The 25,158-nt window shown below is 39.3% G+C and overlaps 1 protein-coding gene across 3 annotated transcripts in view; it reads left to right on the forward strand.

Annotated features, from left to right (window-relative positions):
- Positions 1-24,812, forward strand: part of TPCN2 (two pore segment channel 2) — a 41,912-nt gene extending 17,100 nt beyond the window's left edge. The window contains exons 8-25 of one of the 3 annotated variants that reach the window (XM_067558216.1): positions 344-443; positions 846-911; positions 1,729-1,793; positions 2,257-2,354; positions 2,838-2,919; positions 4,062-4,148; positions 5,569-5,688; positions 6,121-6,180; positions 6,264-6,392; positions 7,784-7,833; positions 10,946-11,045; positions 14,752-14,823; positions 18,116-18,189; positions 18,690-18,780; positions 18,886-18,968; positions 19,322-19,403; positions 20,838-20,923; positions 21,911-24,812. In XM_067558216.1, coding sequence (XP_067414317.1) covers positions 344-443; positions 846-911; positions 1,729-1,793; positions 2,257-2,354; positions 2,838-2,919; positions 4,062-4,148; positions 5,569-5,688; positions 6,121-6,180; positions 6,264-6,392; positions 7,784-7,833; positions 10,946-11,045; positions 14,752-14,823; positions 18,116-18,189; positions 18,690-18,780; positions 18,886-18,968; positions 19,322-19,403; positions 20,838-20,923; positions 21,911-21,989 — 1,524 coding nt within the window. In that variant the 3' untranslated portion in view covers positions 21,990-24,812. The remainder of the gene's footprint in view (positions 1-343; positions 444-845; positions 912-1,728; positions 1,794-2,256; positions 2,355-2,837; positions 2,920-4,061; positions 4,149-5,568; positions 5,689-6,120; positions 6,181-6,263; positions 6,393-7,783; positions 7,834-10,945; positions 11,046-14,751; positions 14,824-18,115; positions 18,190-18,689; positions 18,781-18,885; positions 18,969-19,321; positions 19,404-20,837; positions 20,924-21,910) is intronic. The other 2 variants (XM_067558217.1, XM_067558218.1) reach the window with 2 other exon arrangements.
- Positions 24,813-25,158: the final 346 nt, after the last annotated feature.

Consider the following 25,158-nt stretch of genomic DNA (forward strand, 5'->3'; position numbering starts at 1 on the left):
ATTAACGATATTACATCTTGCTGTTAAAAACTTAAAAACTGTATGTTCTTTCTTATGTTTTAATGATCGCGAATCAGTCAGATGATGTCTGTCCGAAGGCACTAGAGCAGCGTAACTGATTGATGGTATTGGAACCTTGCATGTGTGTTGTCTCTATCTTCTACACTGCTCTCACAGCTCGCTTCCACCTGGCTTGGTAGACTTGGTTCTGTCTGTATTGTATCAAGCAGTGAAGTTCAAGCAGTTCTTGAATTATTCTTACCTGATGTTCCTGGACAAGATAGAGGCATGTTGACATCTCAGTATTGCTTTGGTAATAATGTGGATCTATCTTTGCGCCTAGGATAGGCAGCAGGAAAAGGAATGGGTGGGGTATTTTCACAATTTGCCAGATTCACTGACTTCGCTGCTGGTGCTGCTGACTACTGCCAATAATCCTGATGGTGAGCAATCCATTCCAAAGTCATTCTCATCTCCTCCCTCCTAATAACAGAATAAAATAGTTGATGATATTGCGCCCTTTAATTTGCTGTCTGACCACGTCAGATGATCCTAAATAGTCTTACTCTTCTTCCATATAATGGTTCTTTCTGTCACTAGTGAGAACTATGCACAGGAAGGTCCAAATCTGTGTCCTTTTAATCCTTTTTAAAGCCTTTAAAGATTTCTCCTGCTTCCACCCCCCCGAAACAATTTAAACTACCATAGTTTCATTGATTTAAATTACCCCAGCTAATCTGCTCCATGGTCTCCACTTTTACCAGATCAGGATTTTAAGTGTTAAATGTTTGTTTCTTTCAGGCATAACATTCCTAACCCCCATTTGTTTTAAAAATTTTATACAGTAATGATGCCTGCGTATTCTAAGAATCGAGCCTATTCTATCTTCTTCATACTCTTCACTGTGTTGGGTAAGTCACCTGTTCTCTTCAGTAATTTAGGGTGCTAAATTACTTGTTAATTATTTTACCAGACGCTGACCAAGGAGCCTTAGAGTTGGAGTTTGGAAAAACTGTTGTTTTAATGTTTTCTGGGCTTTATAACCACAGTAGTCTTTTTTGTGTTACTTTTTGTTTTAAACATTGCAGTTTTATTTAACTCTCTGCAGTATCTTGCAGTATAGTTTTCATGAAAGATGTTTACAGCAATTTTACTGATTTTAGATAGGTTAGCGTATGACCTGCTGTTAGTTCAAACTTTTGTGGAACCATATATGCAAACTATTGGCAAATTGTATTAGTGGGGATATGGGTGGGCAAGAATCAGATTTTTGTTGTGCAGAAACTAAGAATAAGCTGGTAAAGTGAATTTAAAGTTCAGCATAGACAAACCTTGTTATTATTTAATTCTTAATTTTTTCTTCTATCAAAATCTTAAGATACAAAGTTCTATTCTGTTGAAAAGTCTTCATTAGTTTCTGCATTTACAAATACTTCTGTCTTAAAACCTGACTCCTCCTCTTACAGCCCTGTTTATTATTTAAGAAATAAACTTGAACGAGCAATAGAAATGTTAAGTTTGATTTCTCTGTTGGTGGCTGTTGTAATGACTCCTGTCTTATGAGCTAGCAATATTCAAATCCTGTAGGGCTATTATTTCACCAAAAATGACTGTGTTTAGGTCCAAATAACTCATTGTGTGGCTTAGACTCAGGCAATCATGATATGCTTCAAAGAAACTGAACTGAGAGTCCAGTGGATCTCACTGAATGTATTTCTTTTCTTAAAGGAAACTTGTTTCTGATGAACTTGCTGACAGCGATAATATATAATCAGTTTCGAGGGTATCTTCTGGTGAGTAAAATATGTATTTGTCTGCTGATATGTGCTAATTGCAGTAGTGGTGAGCCATAAATGTACAGCTTCTCAAGATATCTCTAAGAAGACATGGTAGACATCTCCTTGCAATAACAGGACTCAGATGTCTTCTTTGGACTCCACTGATCTCAGCCTTTGAAACTTTTTAAAATTACTCTTCAAACTTCCAAGCAAATATACAGTTGGACCCTGTGGATGGACTGGTGGATCTAGTGGCTAGTGGTGCGGGAATTGTCAGAGAGGGAGATGAAGGGCAAACTAGCCTCCCTGAAACTCACCTTAACTGAAATGAAATTTTCCTTTTTGAGGCTTGCAGTTTGCTTTGGTTTTAGAAATGGGCAATGACTCAGGGCGCTCTTCACTTCAGTTGAGCTAGTTGCCTCTCAGTAATAGCTACTGAAAAGTAACTTCTCTCCTCTTTCTTGTTTTCACTGTATAGAAATCAGTTCAGTCCTCGCTCTTGCGGAGACGTTTAGGAATCCGGGCTGCATTTGAAGTGCTTTGCTCCCGGAAAGAGAATCCTGTCAGTACACACGGGTAAGTGAAGAATGCCACAGTTGTTGACACCTCAGTATTGCTTTAGTAATAATGTGGATCTCTGTGCCTAGGATATCCTAGGATGCTGCTGTAGAAGAGAGCAATATTTTTCCTCCAGTTATGTCTATTACTGCCCCTAAGGTTCCCTTTTTTGGGAGAAGGCAGATTATCACCCATTAGTTTATTTAATGAGATGTTGTTTTTCCAGCTCCCTTCTTATAACAGCCAGATCCATATTATTTAAACACAATTCTGAGGCTCTCATTTGTGCCTGTTTATAGATGGGTGGAGGTTGGGGAGGATGGAAGCTGGTTCCTGCTTTCACACCTAACATTTCATTTCTGTTGTAATTGTATTAACAAATAAACAGGGGGCTGGAGTTAAGAGTAGCAGGTTGATGGTGTCTTCCTGAGAAGCAGGAAAGACTGAGTATGTTTCAAGATGTCCATCAGAGTTAATTGTCTTATTTTTTTGTGTAAACAGATTGTGTGTCAATGCTAATACCTTAGTGCAAGTGCTTCAAAAAGTTGAAATGGATTCTTGCTGCAAGCAAGCCATCTTGAGGGTAGGAATTTGATTTTGTTTGATTACATTCATGTCAGTGTGACATTCCCTCGGGGACAATCTGGACTGTAGAACACCGGAGGGAAGAGAGGGAGGAGTTAGCGTTGTCTCTCCCATGTGAAGGGACAGAGAGAGCAAAGGTTAGTGAAAGATAATGATGGGAGACTTCTCTGTCCCAATGTCAGACTTGGTCATTTGAATGCCTCAAAGCACATTTTAGCTCTAGAAGGAGAGCAGACCTAGATGTGCTAGAACATGGCTTTCTACAGTATTTCCTTCTAGCATTTGAAATGCCCGTTTCTAAGGAAAACCAGGGCTAACCTTTATTGTAGCATGCCCACGATTAGCTGTTTGGCATTAGTAAGGCCTGTGGGAGGCTTTAATTAAGCAATGAGGCTGAAAATCTACTCCCTAAAGGCCTGACTTCTTTCACAGTTCAAACCCAGTTTTTAAGAGTGGAAGAAGTAAACTCAGATCCAGGGATGGACTTAACAGACCAGCAGTGCATGTGTTCTGTCACGGACACTGTCACAACGTCCTTAAGAGTTTTCTAGGGACATTCTCATGCTGCACGTTTTGCATGCTACAGTTTAGAAAGTACGTTGTGTATGAAGCTCTGCATAAAGCAAAATTAAAGATTCTTGAAGTAGGTTTAATTAAAGAGCAGCAGGAGCCTGATGGCACAAATATGCTTGAAAAGAAATGGAGGTAGTAAAATATATATATTTTATTATATATTGTTTTGCTTAGTTGTCAGTTCTAGTCTCCGTTATTCAGAGCAGGATGTATCTAGGGGGGTTATATTAAATGTGGCTGCCTAAAGAGAGACAACTAAATCCATAGTTATCGTATGGTTCTTTGTTCCAATGTTAGGTCAGCACCGAAGTCAATTGGACTAAGTACCTAATTTTAGACTGTGTTTAGAGTCTAAACGTGGGAGGGGAAACAAAAGGACCAGGAAGTGACTTGACCAATGTCACACAGTAGGTCAGTGGCCAAATAGTGAATAGAACCTGGATCTCCTGAGTCCTAATCCAGTGCCTTGCCTAATGGAGCCTGCTGCCTACCTGAGCATCTGGCATCTGCTCTCTCTACAGATTTATTAAACACAGATGTTGACTTGTGTTTCCCTTGCATGTAAAGACACTTCAATCATGCCCTCATGGCATACTGTCAGCTGCCCTGTTTCAGAAACTCTTTGATGAACTCGACAGAGATTCTGTTAAACAGGTATGTGCATGACAATTATTTATAGAGCACTGTTAGTGTATGCGGTTCTGTACAACAGTAAATAGTGGGTGTTGGCTGTGAAGACATGAAACTGAGCAGATAGTACAGTGCGTATATGTGGAGTGGTGAGGGGTCATTGATTACTCCCTATGTTCACAGTATATTCGTAAATGATTTTTATAGTGACAAGTGCCATTGCTTTTCGGTGAGATGGCCACTTTTACAGTGTTAAAGCTAAAAACATTAAGTACATCCCAAAAAGACCTTATCCAACAAAAAAAAAATATTTGTAATGCTTCTTATCTGGGAAATTCTTAAGTGATTTGGCTAAGCAAAACAGGTGTAAATTTTCCTTTTATTAGAAGATATGATAAGTAATAAGGAAGATGAGTTGAAGAAAAACTTTGCATTTTCCCTAAAGTTCGTTTGTAAGTTAACTATTCTCTCCTAAGTGCTGGAAGCTTAGACTACCATATGTATACTTTATGTTTAAGTGATTGGGCTCTGCGAGAAGAATTAAACCATTTCACATTTAAAAAACAATCTGTCAGTAGCATCACATAGAAGAACATTTGTTCAGTCTCCTTATCATTTGGTCTTTAGACCAATAAATACTATTAGAAAAGAACAATACTGCAAGTTTATAATTATTATTTCCATGGAGGATTAACAAGAAAATGAGCATATAGTGTCTTCTGGTCTTTTTTGATCATTAAAAGTGTGTAGGGGAAATAACAAAAAGCACATATGGTAAATTGGTTTGTGATGAAATGTGAGGCATTTTAAAAGATTTTTCCACAACGAGAGAGTCCCATTTTAAGGTAATTCATGGTTTCCATATGTGTATCTGTGGAGGACAATGACAAAGCCTTCTTAATGGAAGTCTGGTCTCCCAGTCCTTAAATGAAGGCTTCTTGACCACCAGTGAAACATACAATCTTAAAGCTAGTCTGCACACTAGCCACATTGATTTTAACTTAAACTGGTTTGAAAACTGATTATAAACTGGTGCAAACCTTTGTATGGATGCTTTTATTTTTATTTAAGGGGGGTTTGCTTTGGTTTAGGTTAAACTGATTCCTAATCAACATAAACTACATCAAAAGAAATTTGTCTTAAACCAAAATAACAGCATTCACATAGTTTTTGGCACCAATATCACTGAATTGGTTTAAAAATCATACCTTTAGTTAAACTGATACAACTTTATGTGTAGACTAGGCTTTAGGAACAAATTCCGTCCTGCCATAAATATATGCAATGTCTCTGAAATCTAAGTCCAGTGGAGTTTTACTCCCTGCTTACACTGGGGCTGAGTTTGTCCTTTTATCTTCTCTTAAATTGGGCCTTCCTCTCCACTTCTTCTAACAAAGGATTTAGCTTCTCAATCTCAATAGTAGCTATGTTTTTTTCTTTTCAGCATCCTCCCAAACCAGAGTACCAGTCTCCTTTTCTGCAGAAAGTGCAGTTTGCTTTTGAACATCACTTCTTTGGATACTTGGGGAACGTTGTAGCACTAGCAAACATTATTTCTATCTGTGTAAGTATTGATTTTTGCATCAGAAACAGAACAGGATTTAATTTTTGCACATTAATCTGCATTCCCACCACCACCTTGTGTAGGTATCTCTATTATGCATTGTTTAATCTTGCCCAAATATTTAAAACTAAGAAATAATTTCTCTGATTCTGGAAAGGAGTCTGCAGAGTATAATAATACCTTGTTCTTGTATGGGATTCCCGATTAGTAGATCTCAAAGTACTTTAAAAGGAGATCAGTATCATTACCCACATTTTACAGTTGGAGAAACTGAGGCACAGAGAGGTGAATAATCAACTGTGGTTTTTTTCTAGTATTTAATGTGCTCTACTATGTCATGGGTGTGAGGGAGGGGAGTTTAAAAGCCAGTCTTGATTTGGCGTGGTGCACTGCTCTCTAGCAGCCAACTGTTGAGGTCTTTTGTTTTTCCAGGTAGTCTTAGTAATGGATGCAGATAAGCAGCCTTCTGAACGGGATGACTACTTCTTGGGGGTAAGATGTATCAATGTCCTATGTGGTTGCTGTTGCTCCTTAAAGCTTAATTCTAATGATATTCTTCATTTTACACCTTCAAGGCTATAAATTGTTTTTTTATCCTGTACTATCTGCTGGAGATGCTGCTGAAAATATTGGCAATGGGATTAAAAAGATACTTATCATACCCAAGCAACAGATTTGATGGATTTCTGACTGTAATTCTGCTGGTAAGTTCATGGGTAATTTCCATTAAGTTCTTTGCAGTGAGTTTCTAGGATGACCTAGATCTTCCGTCAACATTATTTGGTTGAGTCAAAGAGATAAAGATTTATACAGTCTTGGCACATGTGAGAAACTGATTAATACATTTTCATATTGAAATTAAACTTTGTCTTAATCCTTGTATCTCAGAACAAGGAAGAACCTTTAGCGGGCAGCATTGTGGAAGCATTGTTCACTACTACTGGTTGGCATGTAGCTTTCACCTGGTCAATGTTTTATCCTTCAGTGATGAGATCCATTTGTTTATATACACTCAAAGTGTATTGATATTCCAGAATGTCAGTAGATATATTTTACCCCTCATTTTGGAGGTAGATATTTGAAGATGTAAGCTGCTCCATGCACAGCCTCCTCAGTGTTAAATTTGAAGGGCTCAAATCTATTAAGCAAAAATTACTATAAAAGGAGATATTGTCTTTTACATAATCTGTAATAAACTTACCAGTTGGGTGGGGAGTAGCAGACTAATCATTAATGTAGTTATTTGGTGAAAAAAGGGAACTCGCTAGACAGCTAAGACCAGATTCAAGCCTGGGGTAATGGATTGACACTCCTTTGGCCCGATCTCACTTTGGTGTATTCTGCATCCATTTGAGAGCCACCAGTTGCTTTTTTGCTTTTTGCCCAACTAGCAGCGTGTGTTTGTTTAGATAGATTTTGCTCAAGAGGCCAGCAGGTCTTTAAAACAAGAAGTCTAATGTGCGGGAGGATAATTAATTATTCATACATGGATTTAAATGGAGAACATTCTTCTGTTGCCCTTTGTAATCATCCAGAAAAGAGTTAGGACTTAAATCCCATTTAAATACAATGGCATTTGGGCATCTAACTTTCTTAGGCTTCTCTGAAAACTCCAGCCCTCAATGCCTTGTAAGAGCTCTTAATAGAACAGTAGTAAAAGCCTTTATTTTGTTTATATTTTCAAAGTTTATTTCACTAACTTAGATGAAGCTTAGGTAAAAAATTCTAATTTATTGTAAAACTTGCCATTTTTAACTTTGATTCCATAGAATTAGTTTCTCTGAAACTGTTATTGCAGTTCTGAAGCTGGTAGTCTGCCTGCTGCCAGGTCCTACACCTAAACAAAATTCTGCATGCATTCTAACTTAATTCTGTACAAGAAGTAAGGTGTTACTTCCCACCACTGGATTTGGGTGAGGAGGCAGGAGTAATTTCATGATCTGGTAGCTGAAATTGACAATTACCTAGCAAGTCAGATTAGTGACTAGAATTCTAGTCATGGTTCCTTTGGAAGAAGTTTGAGGTCAAGTTCTTGAGACTTTAATTCACAAAACAGAGTTGCTGCAGTTTTGCCTCTTTTCTTTTGAAATAAAAGGTTTTGGAGGTCTCAACTTTTGCTGTGTATGGATTTCCTCATCCAGGCTGGTATGTATTCTTCATAAAAATTGTAAATTCTCAGAAAATTGTAGCATAAGGAAACTAACTGATGTTGGGACTTAAAAGATTCTGGTCTAAAATTGCATGGCAATAATATAGTGGATTACACGTACTCTCATTGGTCCAACGTCCAGGGATAACTAACTTTTATAATATTTATTCTTATTTTTCAAACATGATACACGTTAGGTATTTGTCTACATATGCCTGCTGTAACTTGCCAAACCTATTAAAAACAACTGCCTGCCATAACTTGCCAAACCTGTTAAAAGCAACTTTTAAAAGCAACTTGCTTCAATAATTCACCTCTGCAGTCACTAGAGGTCAGGCAATACAGAGAATTGGGAGAATACTGTTCTGTTAGATCTCTGAAAGATTTCTAAAAAGTTATTCCGCTGTTCTGAGAGAAGGATGAATACATGTACCTTGAAGGCTGGGCTGGCTTAGAAGGAGAGCAGAGTTGGAGAAATAGCTGTGTCCCTTTAGTACTTTTAAAAAAGTATATTAAATGAAATGTAACGTAATGCAAGCATTAACTGTTGCTAACCTTGTTCTGTTTCTGTAACAGGCTACAGTTAAACCTAACTGCATAGACTCTTCTCACAACTTTCTCTAGAGCTTTTAAGTTTGAGTTTTGCTGTAAAAATAAGTTGGCATAGAGACAGATACCTCTCTGTATATTGGTGTAAAAGGTTTTTAAAATATATTCACATAGTAACCTAGCAGTGGTTTAAATACTGCTCTTTGCTTCTCAGGGCTCATGAATTAAGACTGTTCAGTGCCTCATTTCCCTTAAGTAGAAGAAAAAGAATCATAGATGCTCCTTTAAAAATGGCATGCTGCTGTAGCTCTCCAAATGGGAAAGCAGCTGCCCCTTGCTTTAAACACTCATAGAAGTGGCCTGCTTCTGCTTACTTTTGGAAAAAGAGTTTGTCCCCCGTCTTACTGTGAGAATCATTTGTAATGGACTCCGGCACTTACTTTATTCTTGTGTGCTCCCTCTGAGTTGAAAGGCCAACATTTGAAAGAAATGTTCATATGAATTTTATCCCACTTTAAGGTAGGTGTATTCTGAGTCTTATTTTATACAGCAGTCTTTGAATGGCACGAGGTACCTGGTAATTAATGGTCCTAAGTAGAAAAAATGTTTAGTTTGGACAACGTTTTGAATGACATATTGGAGTTAAATGCAATGGTTGAATAAGCTCTGTAAGAAGGATATTAATAGCTGTGAACAAGCTATTTACAGTTGTTTCTCTGAATTTAATTAGTTTCCCACACAAATGCATCTTATACATTTGGGCTTACTCTTGCCCTTGGATTTGTGAATGCACATCATTATCATATTCGTATTGCAATAGCATCTACAGGCACCAGTCAAGGATCTGAGGCCCTGTTGTGCTAGACACTAATACACACACACACAGTCCACCGAGTGAAAGGAACGTCCCTGCGCCAAAGAGCTTACTATCCAAGTGGATCAGAATGAATCTTGAGATGTCAGTTACAATGTGTTAGCTGATTTTTGGGTCTGGGTATTGTATACTGTGTTGCTGGGAATGTCTACATTGCAATAAAAGACTCATGGCCTGGCCATGGCTGGCTCAGGTCAGCTGATTAGGGGTAAGAGGATATAAAATTATAGGTGTAGATGTTCGGTCTCAGGTGGGAGCCTGGGCTCTAGGACCCTGCCTGCTCACGGGGTCTCAGACCCCAGGTTCCAGCCTGAGCCTGAACATCCACACTGCAATTTTATAGCCCTGCAGCTGGAGGTCCACGAGCCTGAGTCAGCTGACCTGGGCTCTGAGACTTGGTACTGTGGATTTTTTATCACAGTGTAGACATACCCAGAGTGGCAGTGTATTAAAATGTTTCCAGACTTTGCCTCCTGCGCTGTGATTTCTAAGTTCTTGCTTTAAGATTTGGATTGAGTATCTTTGCTATTTGAATCTTGGCTTTGGAATTTTCACTTATTTGTTGGGGTGTTTCCCATTTTCTAGTAGCCTTCCCTCCCCTCTTCCCCTCAGCACAGAGAAACATACAGTGTTCCAGTGGAAAAGCTGACTGTTATTAGCACTGAGTTTTCAAATGCGACGTTGTGATGTGCAGAATGCTTTTAGTTAAGCAATAAGGCTTGGCAGGATTAGGATAGTTTGTGTTAATTTAGTGCACAGTTTGAAGCCTGCGTGCAGCAAAACCAACTCTATTAGTGTACTAGTAGGCAGTGTTGCAGATCCCTTCTGTAACTGCACTGAGATATTCTGAGATCTCTTATATGCACTACACTTTTTGTGTTTTTTATTGCTATTCATATGCTGTGAAAATCAGTTACTACTTGGAATGATAAAAAGAAATCCTTATGAGTAAAGAGTTATCCCTGAAAATAGTAGAAAAGAGTTTGAATCTGATGGATGCTTTTCTTTTTTCTTGGAATATTTTAATTAAAATACCCTGTAGGATCTAGCCGCACACATTTTTAACATGGACTTTAAAAGAGGAATCATTCTGCCAGTCTGTCAGTAATGAAATGTACTGCCATGACTCTAGCTTGTCTCCCCCCTCATAGGTTAGTAGGAACTGAGCTCATCATGGATTCAGCATACTCCTAGACAGGTTCAGGTTTCCAGAGGGACTTACATCCAACCTATCTCTTTCACTTCATCCAGAGGAGTCAAACTACACAAAGTCAATGGAGAGGGGCGGTCTTTGTAGTCTGTCATACATGGTGGAAACAAACTCAGTTGACCAGGCATTTCAATTCACACTTAAACAGCCAAAGTTGCTTGTATGTCATGTCCACATTTAAAATTGTAGTTCAAGTGATGGCACCTATAGGTGGATCTCCTTCCTTGTCAGTCATTAGTGTTTCCTGTGGCTAAGACTCCTGTCAGGTAAATTCTCAGCCCTGTAACTGTCAGCATTATATTATAAAGAGATTATACGTGGTGAAGTAGTATTTGTTTTTCTATAAATTAGTAACCCATAAATGCTGAGCAAAATTTGTGAAGAACAAATAAAAATTAATGCCAGTAGCTTCTCTGTTGTTTTATGTCACTAGCTATTTCTCTAATTTGCTGCTGCATTCATGTGTCTTTCCTAGGAGACCCGAAATGACGGGGTTGCTGTCTCTCTGGGATATGGTGCGCCTGGTGAATATGTTAATTGTATTCAGATTTCTGCGGATTATCCCTAATATGAAGGTGCTTGTGCATTGCTTTTTTCTCACTTTCTGAATTCTCAACTAGTCAAATGATAAAACTTCCTAGAACCTTCTCAGAATAATAACCCTTTTCATCTTCAGATGGACTTGAATTGCATTGAAGAGGCATCTGTGTTGGATTTACAACTCAGAAACTCTTGGCTCAGTCCTTTTTCCAGGCCACTAGACAGCACCTCTCTCTCTTAGTATTGTTGCTCCTTTATTTCATGCAGCTAGTTTTTCTGTGGTCAAACAGCAGGGAAATTTGCTGATGTCATTGAAGTTGACTTCGCTATTTTAAAACAGGTAGTCAGTACATTCCATAGCATGCATACATCTTTCATAGTGTTCCCAGAACTCTCAGATCAGCACTGCTGTGAGAGAAATGAGTGCATTCAGGCTAACTGCATCCAAATAATCAGACCCACATAGCCCTTGTGTTCTGAATTCCTGCATCTAATACTGCCACAGTCAAGTGGGTTTTGAACTGTAGCGGGATTTACTGAGGTAGGTTTGCAACAAAATGCCTGTTTGTGTGAGAAACTCTTCAGCACTCTGGAAAGTCTATGGATACATCTGCATTGCAGTTGGGAGTTGTAGTTCCTAGTTTGGGTAGATGTGCACGTGCTAGCTTTGACTGAGCTAGTGCTCCCAGATTAAAGAATTTTGGGACCTGGTGTATTATGGAAATTAGGGATCCCCCACCTTTCATAAACTACATAGAGCGTGTGATAATGGTAGAAGAAGATCACAAAATCCTCTACAATCCTTTAGCTAAGCATACTTCTTCTTTTTTTTTTTTTTTTTATGAGGCCACATACACTTCCATGGGTCAACAATAAGCAGCACCCATTCTCAGAGCAGTTGGGCAGCAGCGCAAGCCCCCAGCACACTTTACTTCTAAGCAAACAACTCCAGGGGCAGCTAATCAGTGCCATTTATGACCAGAGCCATAGAGCGCTCTCACAGCAGCAGCAGAATGTCTTCTGTGGGCCAACACTATGTTACAAGCTCACGTAGAGGATGCAGGACTAGCAATAAAGTAAGATTGGGACTAGTGGGGGGAGAAGGAACCCTCCTCTTCCAGCACGTAGAGTGATGGAGCGGCAGGCCAAATAAAATGATATGGTGGTTCGGATGTGTCTCCCAAGCTACCAGTTGCACATCTCTTTTTATGCCAGTGGTTGGGGGGGAGGGCCCTGCCAAGATGGGGACCCTGTGCAAATGCACCAAGTTGCCCATTGGTTAATCTGGACCTGAGTGAGGCTGCAGCGGTATGGGCTAGCCACCTGTGCACAATCTTGTGAGAGGTTTTAGGTATGTAGTCAGGCAGGGGGCCCAAGCCATCACCCATGCTGCTGTGGCCACACTGGTGTTTTTAGCATGCTAGCTTGGTGAAAGCTAGCGCATGTATGTCTACCTGAGCTGGAAATTCCAGCTGCAGTGTAGACGTATCATATAGGCCACCTTTTGTCTTAGGTTTCCCCTCTTAAACAGCTGAGTGGATGTAACTCAAATGAAGAATATACAATAGTTGTTCAGTGCTGTGCTGGCTCCTCCCCCAATTTCTTCAACAAACCCTGGTGTTTTGAGGGCCTTGTATGAGGATTTTGTCATTCGTGTAGCTATCTAGGACGAGACAACCACTTTGTTTTCACTTGCAGTCTAGGTCAGGATTTGAATCCAGATTCACAAAGATGAAATGCCCATGCGCTGAACCTTGTAACTGAATTTCTTCCCCACATCCTAATAACTAAGCCTGCCTACTTACAACCCAAGCCCAATTTCACCCCGGATTCAAAGAGCTGATTTTGAATATGAAAATTTTCCCCTTAAAAGTGCAAATATTATTTCAGGCTTGCAGTATAGCTGTAGCTGTGTCAGTCCCAGGATATTGGAGAGAAAAGATGGGTGAGTGATATCTTTTATTGGCCCAACTTCTGTTGGTGAGAGACTCAAGCTTCTGAACCACACGTAGCTTTTCTTCAGGTCTGGAATAGGTTCTCCGAGCTGAAGAAGAATAGCTCTGTGTGGCTTGAAAGCTTGTCTCTCTCACCAACAGAAGTTGGGCTAATAGAAGATATTACTTCACCCACCTTGTCTGTCTTGCGTCAGATGGGTATCAAGTGATGCCAGTATTAACCACTGATGATAATACAGTGTTGCTCTAAGAGTGAGTCCTTCTAATTATCTTAGCATTCTAGTCAGTTGAAATCATTGGTCCTGGACAACAGACGCTAGAGCATAGCTAGTGATCCTGCTGTAGACAGGCAAAAACAGCCAACATTTGGAGCTGTACACCCGGAAATAGTGAAGCTGCTTACAGAAGTGGTGAGCTCATATGAGGGACAGATCAGCCAAGGAACAATCTGGCTCAGCCTTATTGCATGTCACACCCGTATGGTATGCTCAGCTAGTACCAGACTATAGACTGCATCTGGGAAGAAAGCAGGCTTGGGTAGTTCCCCGAGAGACTTTACTTTATTCAGAATTGGGTGATGTCTCTCCGGCTGCGTAGGGTGGGAGATCCATGGAGCCTTTGTATGATAGCAGCTATGGAGATGGTCTAATGCTTCAAACATCAGACTAAGAGTCAGGAGTTGTGGGCTCCATTCCTGGCTCACCTATAGTCACCGTCTGACTTTGAGCAAGTCACGTAAGGTGTTTGCCTCAGTTTCCCCAACTGTAATTGGGACAGAAATAGCCATTTCCTGCAGTATCCTTGAGTGTTTAGTTCATGTATTATTGTGAGCTGGGATTCTATACAATTTTCTGGGGGCGGGAGGGGAGAGGTGATCTACGTAACTACTGGGACTTAAAAAGTCTATATTGAAAACGTGCCAGACAAGTGTGGACTTTTGGGACAATAAATGTTAAGTGGATTTCCTGAAGATTCGCTAGGGAGAGATTAATGCAAATTCCCCAACTCTGGTTATGCAAAACCCCAGCCTTTTGAAGCTTTGCCCCGAGGAATGGGTGTTTGTCTGCAGCTTTAACTGTTACTGAAGGCCAAGGTCAAAGGTCCAAGCCATATAAAGAAACAGCTGCTCTGCCCAGTCAGAGTTCCTGTTCTGCATCTAAAACAGAAATTAACTTGTAATCATGGGGGAAGAAGCCCAGTTGTGGGTTTTGAAGGATTGAAACAAACCTACCAGAGCCCTACCAGGCTGGAGCTGGGGGTGACCCCTGGTAAGCATTTTAACATGCATGTGTAGGTTCTTTTATTCATTGAATATGTTTTCTCTCTAATGCTTTTATCTTAAAAATAAATGAAACCCCCAGTCAGGAGGGAGAAAGACAAGGGTCTCTGCTCAAAAGAGGTGATGGCTGGTAGCCTGAAACCTTTAAGTGGGTACCCTGAGATGACCATGGAGGGGGAATCCAGGTGCAGTTATTGTGAAACTGACAGTAATATTGTAATAGCATCCACCTCACAAGGCTATATGGCTTCATTCCTTAACCGTACTCAGTATGGGGAGATCCATGGATGAAAATTACTGCTATTCTTTGTATTGTCGTGGCAGCTAGGAGTCACAGTTATGAATCTGGACCCCACTGTGCTAGCTGCTGTACTAGAAGTGCCAAGTATTTAGTTGCACTTCATTTTCCCATCCTGCCAGCATTTTATATCATTTTCGTTTCAAGAGATTAGTGGGGCTTAAAAATATGTAATAAAATACTGATAAGAATTCTGTGTTTTGTTTTAGTTCATGGCTTTGGTTGTCAATACGTTGCTGGATCTGGTGAAAAACTTAAGAGCCTTTGCAGGGATGCTGGTGGTGAGTTACAATTCAAGAGTGTCAGTCTCTTTCTATAACATGCTGTAATATAGGGTACACTTTCAACAGAGTAAACAGGGGAAAGGTGCATACACAGTCCCCACTGACAGAAGCTAAGTGACTAAATTCCCTCAAACAGCGCATCAGATATTTCCTTCCAAGTGTTCATCCTGCCCCATAGCAGTGCAACCCTTCCTTAGGGATCAACAAACTAGTTTTTTTATTATAGGTGGAGCTGGTAGCAACTTGCCATTATAAGATCCTGTTTTCAGTTGCTTATAACTTTACCAAACTTTGTGCATAAGCATTTGGGCAGAAATTTCCTGTGCTGGGTTTCTGGCTCAGGCCTTTTTTTTTTTTTAAAAAACATTTCGGCTAAAACAGTTCAGTCATTACCAAGAAGAAGGTTAATGAAACACACGTGGCCCAAATTAAAAAAAAAACAAAACAACTTAAAACCATTTTGTTGAGAAGCTCTAATGTCTACATGCTATGGAACAGGGATTTGATATTAGGCAGGGGTTGTCACCCCTGTGTCTGATGTGTGGGGGGAAAAAATAATATGTGATCATGTAATTAATGGCTGTCTCACAGTGCACAAGGGGGCCAATTCAGCTTGATTTTGTCACTTCCTAATTTCTGAGTCCTTGACTTTGCAGCTAGAGCAATGAATTGCCACTATGAATGTCAATGACTGGTCATTGGCCAGGGAAAGAGAATAAGAATGACTATTGCCTGCTGGTTAGGACACTCAAGTAGGTTGTGGAATGCCCAAGTTCAAGTCCCTGCTGCAATGATTGTTTAAATATTTATAAAAAATGGACCACTTCAAGAGGAGAGATTGGGAAATACCCACACCAGAATATCCCATAACCCAGTGACTAGGGCACTTGCCTGTGGCACTGTGGGAGAACCAGGTTCAAATCTTTTCTCTACTCTGGGTAGAGGGGGACAGTGAACTTGGGTCTTTTGCCATTCTAGAAGACAGGAGAGTATCCTAACCACTCTGTTAAAGGTTATAAGGGAAGTTCTCCTCTCCTGACTTGCAATTTTTTTTGACTTTTTGATTTCCTGAAAATTTTGAAAAATTGTTTCCGTTCCTCCCAAAATGAAACTTTTTTCAGAATTACCAGCGAACTGAGAAATCAGTTAGTTGCCTAGCTCTGTTTGCAAGCTTAATTATGTTCTTTTAACACAGTTTTTTTTTAATGTAAGTTATTATTTGTATTATGGTAATGCCTAGGAACCTGATCAGGGATCCACTCTGCTAGACAATCTACAAAAGTACACCTAGTAGGGTATCAAAGTACAAACTTCCTTACTATGATGCTTAATGAAAACAGGCCCCAGGATACCAGGATTTGTTTCTATTCTCTGCTTATGTCTATTTGAGAGAGGTTTTTAATGTGCACTCTGGAGAAATTTTTATTGAAATGTCAATGATCATTCACACTGATGGTAGAGAGGAGGTAAATAGGCCACATTTTAATCCTGTTGCAGAATTCCGTGCTTTTAATAGGAGTTGCTCTTAAAACTGAGAAATACATCATCAGAAATATTACAGGGGCACAGAGACTATCAACCTAGCTTTTTTTGGCCGAAATGAACCTTAATCAGTTAAATCTTGAGAGACCGATAAATGCCCTGTAATGCTTCTGTAATGCTCTGTTTTAAAATTTTATTTGCTATAACTGGCCTGCTAGGGTATCTAGCAAAATGATGACAAATGTGTTGAGGAAACACAGTATATGCCGGGGAGGTAGATAACTTTTCTAGTTTTCTAGTTAATTCTTTGTATGAGGCTGCCTTTGAAAATGTTCCTTTCGCCTTGTGGGTGTCTAATACTATATGCTTTGCTTTCACGACTGTGTATTTGGTGTCTTACTGGGAGATTTCTGAGGACTTTCCTCGCCCCCGAATCAGCATTTATAATGTGTTACAGATGGTGTGGGTGGTTGTTTGTTATTCATTTGTTCTTTAATGCTTGGATATGAACACCGGTTTAGTGCTAATTTTGAGACAAATCTCTCTCCCTAGAAGGTTATAGTCTAAAGGACTGATCTTTTGATAGGCTGAGCATCCTCAACTATCATTAATATAAAATATTTTTGTTTAAGTTGGAGTTGACAATGCTCATATGATTTACTTGCATGATGGAGCCTTATTACATTCGTTATTGATTTGAGACTTATTTTTTCCAATATTAGTCTGCAATATATACTGTTAGTATCATGTTGTTATTTATTTATTGGCCAGTTTATTTTTTGTCTCTTTACTGTGTATTTTAGACTTAATTTCATAGTTGATGTTATAGGGAATAAAATGGTTTGATCATTACTAAACCAGATGCCCCATCTGCTGGCAGACAGTGGAGCTGTAGCATTAACTGGATCCAACATGTTTAAAATCCTTTTATATGTAGCTGAGGGTATAATACCCTTTTCCTTCCTGGAACTATTTAAAATAACAATATAGAAACATGAGAACTGAAATTATCCTGGCATTTTCACTAGAAAGCTTATCTTATTTCAAGCCAGCCTAGTAACAAGTGATGCTTTTCTCAGTAAGAGTTGTAAAGTGCTGACCATTCTCTGAAGGTTATTTGTAGGGCAACCCCTAACTTAAGGTAATATTTTCAAAAGTACCTGAGTGATTTCAAAACTTAAGTCCCATTTTCGAAAGGCACTTAGCTCTCATTGATAATCAGTGGGAGTTGGTCCCTTTTTGAAAATGGGACTTTTGCTCTGAAGTACTTTTGAAAATTTAATTTTAGCATGATTACAACTGTGCTTTTTCCAAGGTTTCTGATTAAATATAAATAGCTGATTCAAATTTGGCCACAACTTATGTTTGGTAGAAGCGTGCTTTTAGGAAACCTAAGACCAACAGCAATCTTCCCATAACTTTTTAAAAATCCCAATAGAAATAGTTTTTAAACAGTCACTGCTCTGTAGTGTTTGCAGTTCAGACATCACAGCACTGAGAACCAGAAGGTGAAATGTATAAAGAAAAGTGACTTCATCATCAATGTTTTTAACACTTCCCAGCTGAATGGACTATAGAAAGAAAGCAAACGGCGTAGCTGAAAAATAAGTGGTCTTTAAAAAGTTCTTTCGTCTTTAATAATCCCTGGCATTGTTTTAAACAAATTCCCTTACTTCTGTTACTTGATGAATTTTAAGTTGACTGTGTCCTTTTTAACACTGAATGGCCTCTGAGAGCTTAAGTTACAACAACCTAATTTAGTTTTTGAGCACTTTAGTGACTAATGCTAATGTGTATTCCTTTCCAGGTGGTTTTCTATGCATTTGCTATAACTGGCATAGTGCTGTTTGAAGGTGCTGTTGTTCCTATGGGAAATACCAGGTAAGGCTTTATTTTAAATGTCTGGTATTCAGAAATTTTGTTTTTTGTTGTTTTTTGAAACTCCACTGTATACCTCTGACCTTATATCCCTGGACTCTTTGATAAGTACCTCCATCCTCAATCTCCTTTTCTGTACACTCCTCACTGTTATAGTCAACTCTTTAATTTGTGATGGGCCAAATATCTTGGACTTTCTTACTCTGAATTTCTTGATTTTTCCCTCCTTATCTTTCTCTGAAGTCTGTGACTAATCTCATAAAACTTGCAGGTCCTTCCTCCCTCCCCCCACTAATTAGTCTATCTTTCCAACTTCCCACCACTGTATTGAGTCTCCATGAATACTCATTTCCATCTTGAAAATTTCAGGCCCCTTTTCTGCTTTCTTTCTAACTAGTACTCCCTTTCTGTCTATGTGAAGGTACTCAATTCAGTGGAAACATTCTACCTATAGAACCGTGTACAGGATGTTATAATAACATTGGACTTTAATTTCATTGTAGTGTTGTCAATGCAACTTCTCATAACAGCACCTTCCAGTGTGGGACCTATGAGCAGCTGGAGTATTGGCCAAACAACTTTGATGACTTTGCTGTGAGTTTGGTCACTGGTGGAATATGTTCTGTATATTCGGAAGATGTCAAAGTAGTGACAATTAGTGAGATAGCTACTTAACCTCTGTTTCATCTTGTTCCTTAGGCTGCATTAGTGACTCTCTGGGATGTTATGGTGGTGAACAACTGGCAAGTTTTTCTGGATGCATTTTCAAGATATTCAAGTCCGTAAGTAATAAAACTGGTATCTAAGGAAATCCTCCTTTTTCAGAATTCAGACTAAATTAATGTGATATCAGTGTATGCTTATGTGAGGGATGATTTAGGGGTGGGTCTACTCATTTATCTCTCAACTGATTGAGATCCAAGCTTAACAAATGGTTTTTCCCAGACTTATATTTTATTTATGAAAATGGTGCAGCTTTTTAAAGGTAAAAATTTAAGTCTATACCTATGGATTTCCATGGCTTTTTAAGGGATGGAGGCAGTGGATAATCATTTTCAGTATGAGATGGAATTGTTATAGTCTCATAATATTGTACACATCTTTATTTTTTATCTTTAATATCCTCCTTCTCCAGGTGGTCAAAGGTCTATTTTGTAGCCTGGTGGTTAATTTCCTCGGTCATCTGGGTCAATCTGTTCGTAGCCTTACTTCTGGAGGTAAGGGAATGTGTTTTAGTTGTAGATTCTTGAAGTGTGTGAGAATCCTTATGCAAATCTATAAGAAGTAGAGTTTTGCCCTTATGGGAAGTTCAGAGTCCAATGATGAAATAAACCCAAAGCCTGTCCAGGCTTAAGAGGACATTTAGTAGTAAGTGTCTATAAACATCATAATTTAATTAACTTTAGAGAATATTTGTCCATTTAATAACTTCTAATGGGAATGAAAAAGAGAATAGTTATTATTAGCATGAACGGTCCCAACTATTCTTGCATATGTATGGTTGCCTTTGGCACACTAGAACTGTAGTCAGCTGGAGTGTGTACTTTCTGGATGAGGTCATACAAACCAACGTGACCTGCCTGCTTTGTGTAGATGTTAAAAACTCCAGAGCACTCTTTGCAAGAGTAGGTGTTTTTCCTAGGGTCTTTTGGACAGCATTTTTCTTGCTCCCATGCTGTTGTATGTTGTACTGTTTGCTGGTTGGTCATCGCTGTCTGCCCCAGAGCTGGTTGCATTTCATTAGTGTTGAATGTTCATAGTTTTGTAAACAGCTTTGGGAGGTATAAATGTAAGATGTTCTTATCTACCGTAAGTACCACAGACTTGCCTGTATGCTTGTACTTACTTGTGTATCTTTAGTATTAGTCACCTAGGCTGCAAGTTTGTGGTGGCGATGCCCGGTGCAGAGAGAATTGGCTATTTAGGATTTCAGAAAAAAGCCATACCACATTTGAAGAGGCTGTGCCATGAATTTCCACTCCTGCTAAGGTGCTGAGGCCAGGTCCAGACAGGCTGACCTGATTTAAAGAGTTGAGGGGGGGGGGGATCTGAAGCCCTTCCACTGAGTTCCTAAATGCTGCAGGGAGACAAGCCAGAACATTTATCCCTTCTTTGATAAAGCTGTGACATTTTAACTTGGAGTATGTCAAATAAATTGCTTTTTAAGGGGGAAAGAAAACGTAAGCAGATGAATGCTAACGGACATTTTAAAAATGTAGACACTTAAATTACAAAATGCAGTTTGTGCAGCAGAGTCCTGCAGTCCCTTGCTCTATTTTTATCTCCACCACTATCTCATTGTGTGACCATGGGCAAGTCACTGTGCCTGAGCCACAGAAACGTAACCAGTGACCTACTTTGCAGGGATGTGTTGCAGTTAAAGTTAATTCAGTGAAGTGCATAAGTAATATTTTTATTATTTGGCATTTTATATTATGCACTTGATGTACATGTATAACCAGCATTTGCGTGCATAACTGTCTGGTTTGTACACACAATGTGGAATCCTGTTGAAGACTTGGCTCTAAGAACATTCCTGTTCTAGGCTTTAGGGCGATTTATACAAACTAAATCATGGGGGAAAACAAAAAACCTTATTTCTAAAGATGCTTAAACTAGCCTTTTATTTTCCTTTCTCCTTCCAATTCCAGAACTTTATTCACAAGTGGGACCGTCACTGCCATCGGCAGTCTCTCTCAGAAATTGAATACCAGACGACAGTGGAATTAATGTTCAGGTGAGTCACACTAGGAGGAGGTGGAGAAAGAGGGCCTATTTTTAAGGGCCCGTTTTCAAAGACCGTGTTTCAGGTGGGAACACAGTGTGAGGTTTGCTTCAAGCATGGTGAATAAAAGTACAGAACTTTCAGCTATTAGCCTGGAGCAGTTCTGAAAGTGCTTTACCTGTGCCTGAGCTGACTTAGGCGCTAGTGTAGACAAGGCCTATGCTAGCAAAACTTTTGTCGCTCGGGGGGGGTGAAAAAACACACCCCTGAACGACATAAGTTTTGCCAGCATAAGCGCTTGTGTGGACAGTGCTATGTGGGTGGGAGATGTTTCGGTGGTTTTATTATGTCAGTGGGAGAGCTCTGTCCCGCCGACATAACGCAGCTACACAAGTGCTTGTGCTGGCAAAACGTATGTCGTTCGGGGGGGTGTTTTTTCACACCCCTGAGTGACAAACGTTTTGCCAGCATAAGTGCTAGTGTAGACAAGGCCGTAGTATCCTAACCTTTACGAAGGTTCTACTCATGTGATGCCGGGAGAAGAGGTGCTAGAGATGAAGGACTGTTCTGAGTGGAAAGGGTAAAGCGATTCACATTCTTGGCTTTGTATTAGACTGTGGGTGGAGAATTGATCATGTTGCATAAGTAGAACTTGTGGTACAGATTTAATGTGCAATGGCAGCATTGGGAGCATGTTCTCATTTGACAAGCTATTTCAGGAAAACAAATCCGTTGACCTCAGTTATGTTAGTACTGTGTGCAGGAAATTGCTTCCCTTCTTCTTATGGGAAAACAGCTGCTGGTTTCTATGACACAACTGTAGAAGGATGGATCACTCGCAACTGGATGCATCATTAGGGAGCATCAGCCTGTTGTAATTTTAATTCTTTGCTTCAGTCTTGAAATAAGAACATGATATATCTCAGTATGTATGTTGCAAAAAAAATGTTGAAAAATCCCCTTTGCTGCTGTAAGCAATTTATGCTTTTTTCTTTGTAGGGATGTTTTGGAAGAACCTACAGAGGAAGAACTGATGGAAAAACTGCACCAGCATCCACACCTGAAACTGTGTAGATGACAGATTGGTGGGAGGACCAATTTATTCACACCATTTTTGCAATAAGGTTGTCAACTGGAGGACTGATATTGCAGTGAAACTGAACGGATTTTCTGTGAAGTACTATTAACCTGAAACCTTACAGGAAAGCATGTAACATTTTCGTTGGCATTTTGATTATATTTTTGAACACCGTCTACAGTGCAAAGAACTCTGCAAGAAGAACTTTTTTTATACTCAGCTCCCTTTTTTTTAATTCTAATTTGACTTGATTTTAGAGTCATTTTATGGGAATATGCAACTGTTGTTAATTGCCAGGACAAGGAGTTATAGATCATTTTATTTAATTTTTTTTTTTTAAGAAGGAAGAGAGTGTTAAAATGACAGTGCACTTTAAATGCAAACACTTTTATAACCACTATGCTTGCTGCTTTTTTGCACCATCAGTAATGGAACTGCCTATTCTGGCATTCAGTGTGTGCCAAGGACAGTGCCTTGAAATTCTTGAATGAATTAGGCAGAATCATGCTCTAGATTCTCAGCCTTTCTGTAATAAGGGAAGTTGAAACACTATTTTTTATTGAAATATGATGCCAGCATTGTTTTATTTACTAAATATTCATAATTATACAATCCTGTTCAAAAGGACTTATTTAAGTTCAGGTCGAAGGTGGAGATAGTCAATTTCACGATTTCCTTTTTTTGGCTAGTGTTGAGGTTATGTCCATGTTATGATTGCATTATATTGATAACATTATCAAGGCTAGTATAACTTTGGATGGAACAATCGTGCCATTGTTTTACAATCAGGAAAAATTAAGCTGTACTTCAGAGTAAATAGCCTCATGTGGCTTTGAAAATGAGCTCTTCCTTTTTTGCATTCTGACAAGTCTTGTTTTCCATGCTCCTATAGTAAATACCAGCCGAAAATGTTTTGTCTCTGGGTTCGTACTGAGCCAGAGTTCATTTACCTTTGCAAGATTTTTAGTGGAAATCCTGTACAATGTATAGTAATGTATGCATCTTGAGTGGCTGGGGAGCAGGCAATTATGTTCAGGCTTTCACTTATAAACTATACTTGTATATAATAAACTGATTTTTAACTCAGGGGAGTGGATTTAGGCCAGTATGTAGCACCAAAATCATTGGGGGGTCATCTCTCTTTTTTTTTTTTTTTTTTTTTTTAAGCAGGATGGGGCTAATCCTGCAAAGTGCTGGGCACCCTCAATTCTCACTGTTGTCCACAGGAGTTTGAGAGTGTTTAGAATCATGCAAGACCATGTCTTTTGTGCTCTTTCTGGTCAACTTGTGGTCGCACACAATACCACTAGCTTTGGTGACACATGTAGCTGTTGGCTAAATAACTTTTTTGACAACACACATTTAAATCCTCAAATATGTAATAAGTGATGACAATATGTCCCATTTATACTCTAGTATCACTCTTAACAAGGTTTTCACCTTGACTCTTCGAGTCAGGTAACCATTAAATCACCTCATGCATTTGTGATTAATCCTATATATAACATTTGTTAACATTTCTCAAGTCCCTGTACTTGAGATATTTACAACTAGAATAAACAAACCAACTTCAAATACACTGTTGGGGCCAATCCTGCAGTGGCAAGGGCTTGGATCAGATGACTAGGTACAGTAAGTCGCTTCTGTTTCTAATTTCTCTGTTTCATTTTGTCAATAAAGGATTTTAAATAGCTGTGCAGTTGTCATCCCATTTCCCTTTCCCCCACTAGTCTTCTTTCTTTCCCATTTTTTCTCTAATGTTGGCCCCTAAAGCAAAATTTGGCTGGGGTTGTGGGACATTTGATCTCGATAGCACATTTCAGCACTATCCATTTTCCAGTAGCATCTAGAACATGCTTTGGAAATATAGGCTTTCCTCACCCTCTATGAGGAATTTTGTCACTCAGGAAATCATTATTTGCCTGTGTGGTCACCTATTAAGCCATCCTTACATGCGGTCACCTGTGCATTTTCCATTAGCCCACCTCTTAATTCACTCACACTGCACTCTGCAGCATCAGTCTCAAGCTACTGTCATCCTCCCGTCCTCTCTATTTCCAGCTCCACTCTACTGTGGGATGTTCTCTTTGTGGCGTACTGGAGGAAACAGCTGTACTGGTTAAACATTTATTGTATCCTTGATTTCAGCAATGGGGGAAAAAGGCCTATTAGGTCATCTAGTCCATCCCCTTGGAATCAATACCAGATTGATCCCTATTTTCTAGCTTTTTTCCCAATAGAGTTTCGCAGCAAGACTCTTGTTCAATTTAGTAGGTTCCACAATCTGATAGCTCTCCTAGGAAGTTAGCTTAATTTTATCTTAGTTTAGTGTAAGCCAGTTACGCCTGGATATACCTCTTTAATCACTTTAAACAGCTCCTTTGTCTCCTGAATTATGTATGTCCACCCTGCCCAGTGGGGCTGCCAGTTCCTGTGTGCCTGGGATGTTCACCCTCCTATTTTGGCTCTTCATCTTTTATTTGGCCATTATACGTTCCATTGTCTTCCAAAGCAGCATGAGCTGGTGTGATATTTGTATAATCTTCAGAAATCATGTCTCCTGTATGCAATTTTTGCACCTGGACAGATGTGCAGAGAACAGTCTATTTTAGTGCTTGTTTGTTTATGGTTTATATATTAGACTAGGAATGTAATACAGAACTACATACAGGAAATATCGTGTCTAATATAAATTGTGCTATAAGATGTGAATGACTACGTGATACAACTCTTATGCTTTAAATGCACAAAGAAATGAACAGGAGTGTATGTAATATGAATACGAGTAAAACTGAAGACTTAATTAATAAAAATGTCCTTTTATTCCTTCCTTTCACTTACATGTTCTAAATGTTGAAGCTTCTCATATGTGGTTTGATCTTCTGAAGTACTGAGCTCTTCCCATGCTGAGCACCCTCCACTCCCATTTATTTCAATAAGAGTTGAGTGCTCAGCACCTCTTTGGATCAAACTTGCATGGAATGATCATTTGTGTTGTGTTGCATAATCTGGACACAGATGGTTACTTATCTTGTGAGGGTGGGTAGATGAGACACAAACAGACATGCAGCTGGAAGAAATGACCGTTTGAAAGCTTTGGGAAAATGTATTAAAACTATAGCTTGGATTCTCATCTGTAACTAGAAAAACAAATTTTTTTTATCTCCAG

Source organism: Emydura macquarii, unplaced genomic scaffold, assembly GCF_026122565.2.
Source record: "Emydura macquarii macquarii isolate MOO-44397 ecotype Brisbane River unplaced genomic scaffold, CSIRO-AGI_Emac_v2 contig_1876, whole genome shotgun sequence".
NCBI classification, from domain to species: Eukaryota; Metazoa; Chordata; order Testudines; family Chelidae; genus Emydura; species Emydura macquarii.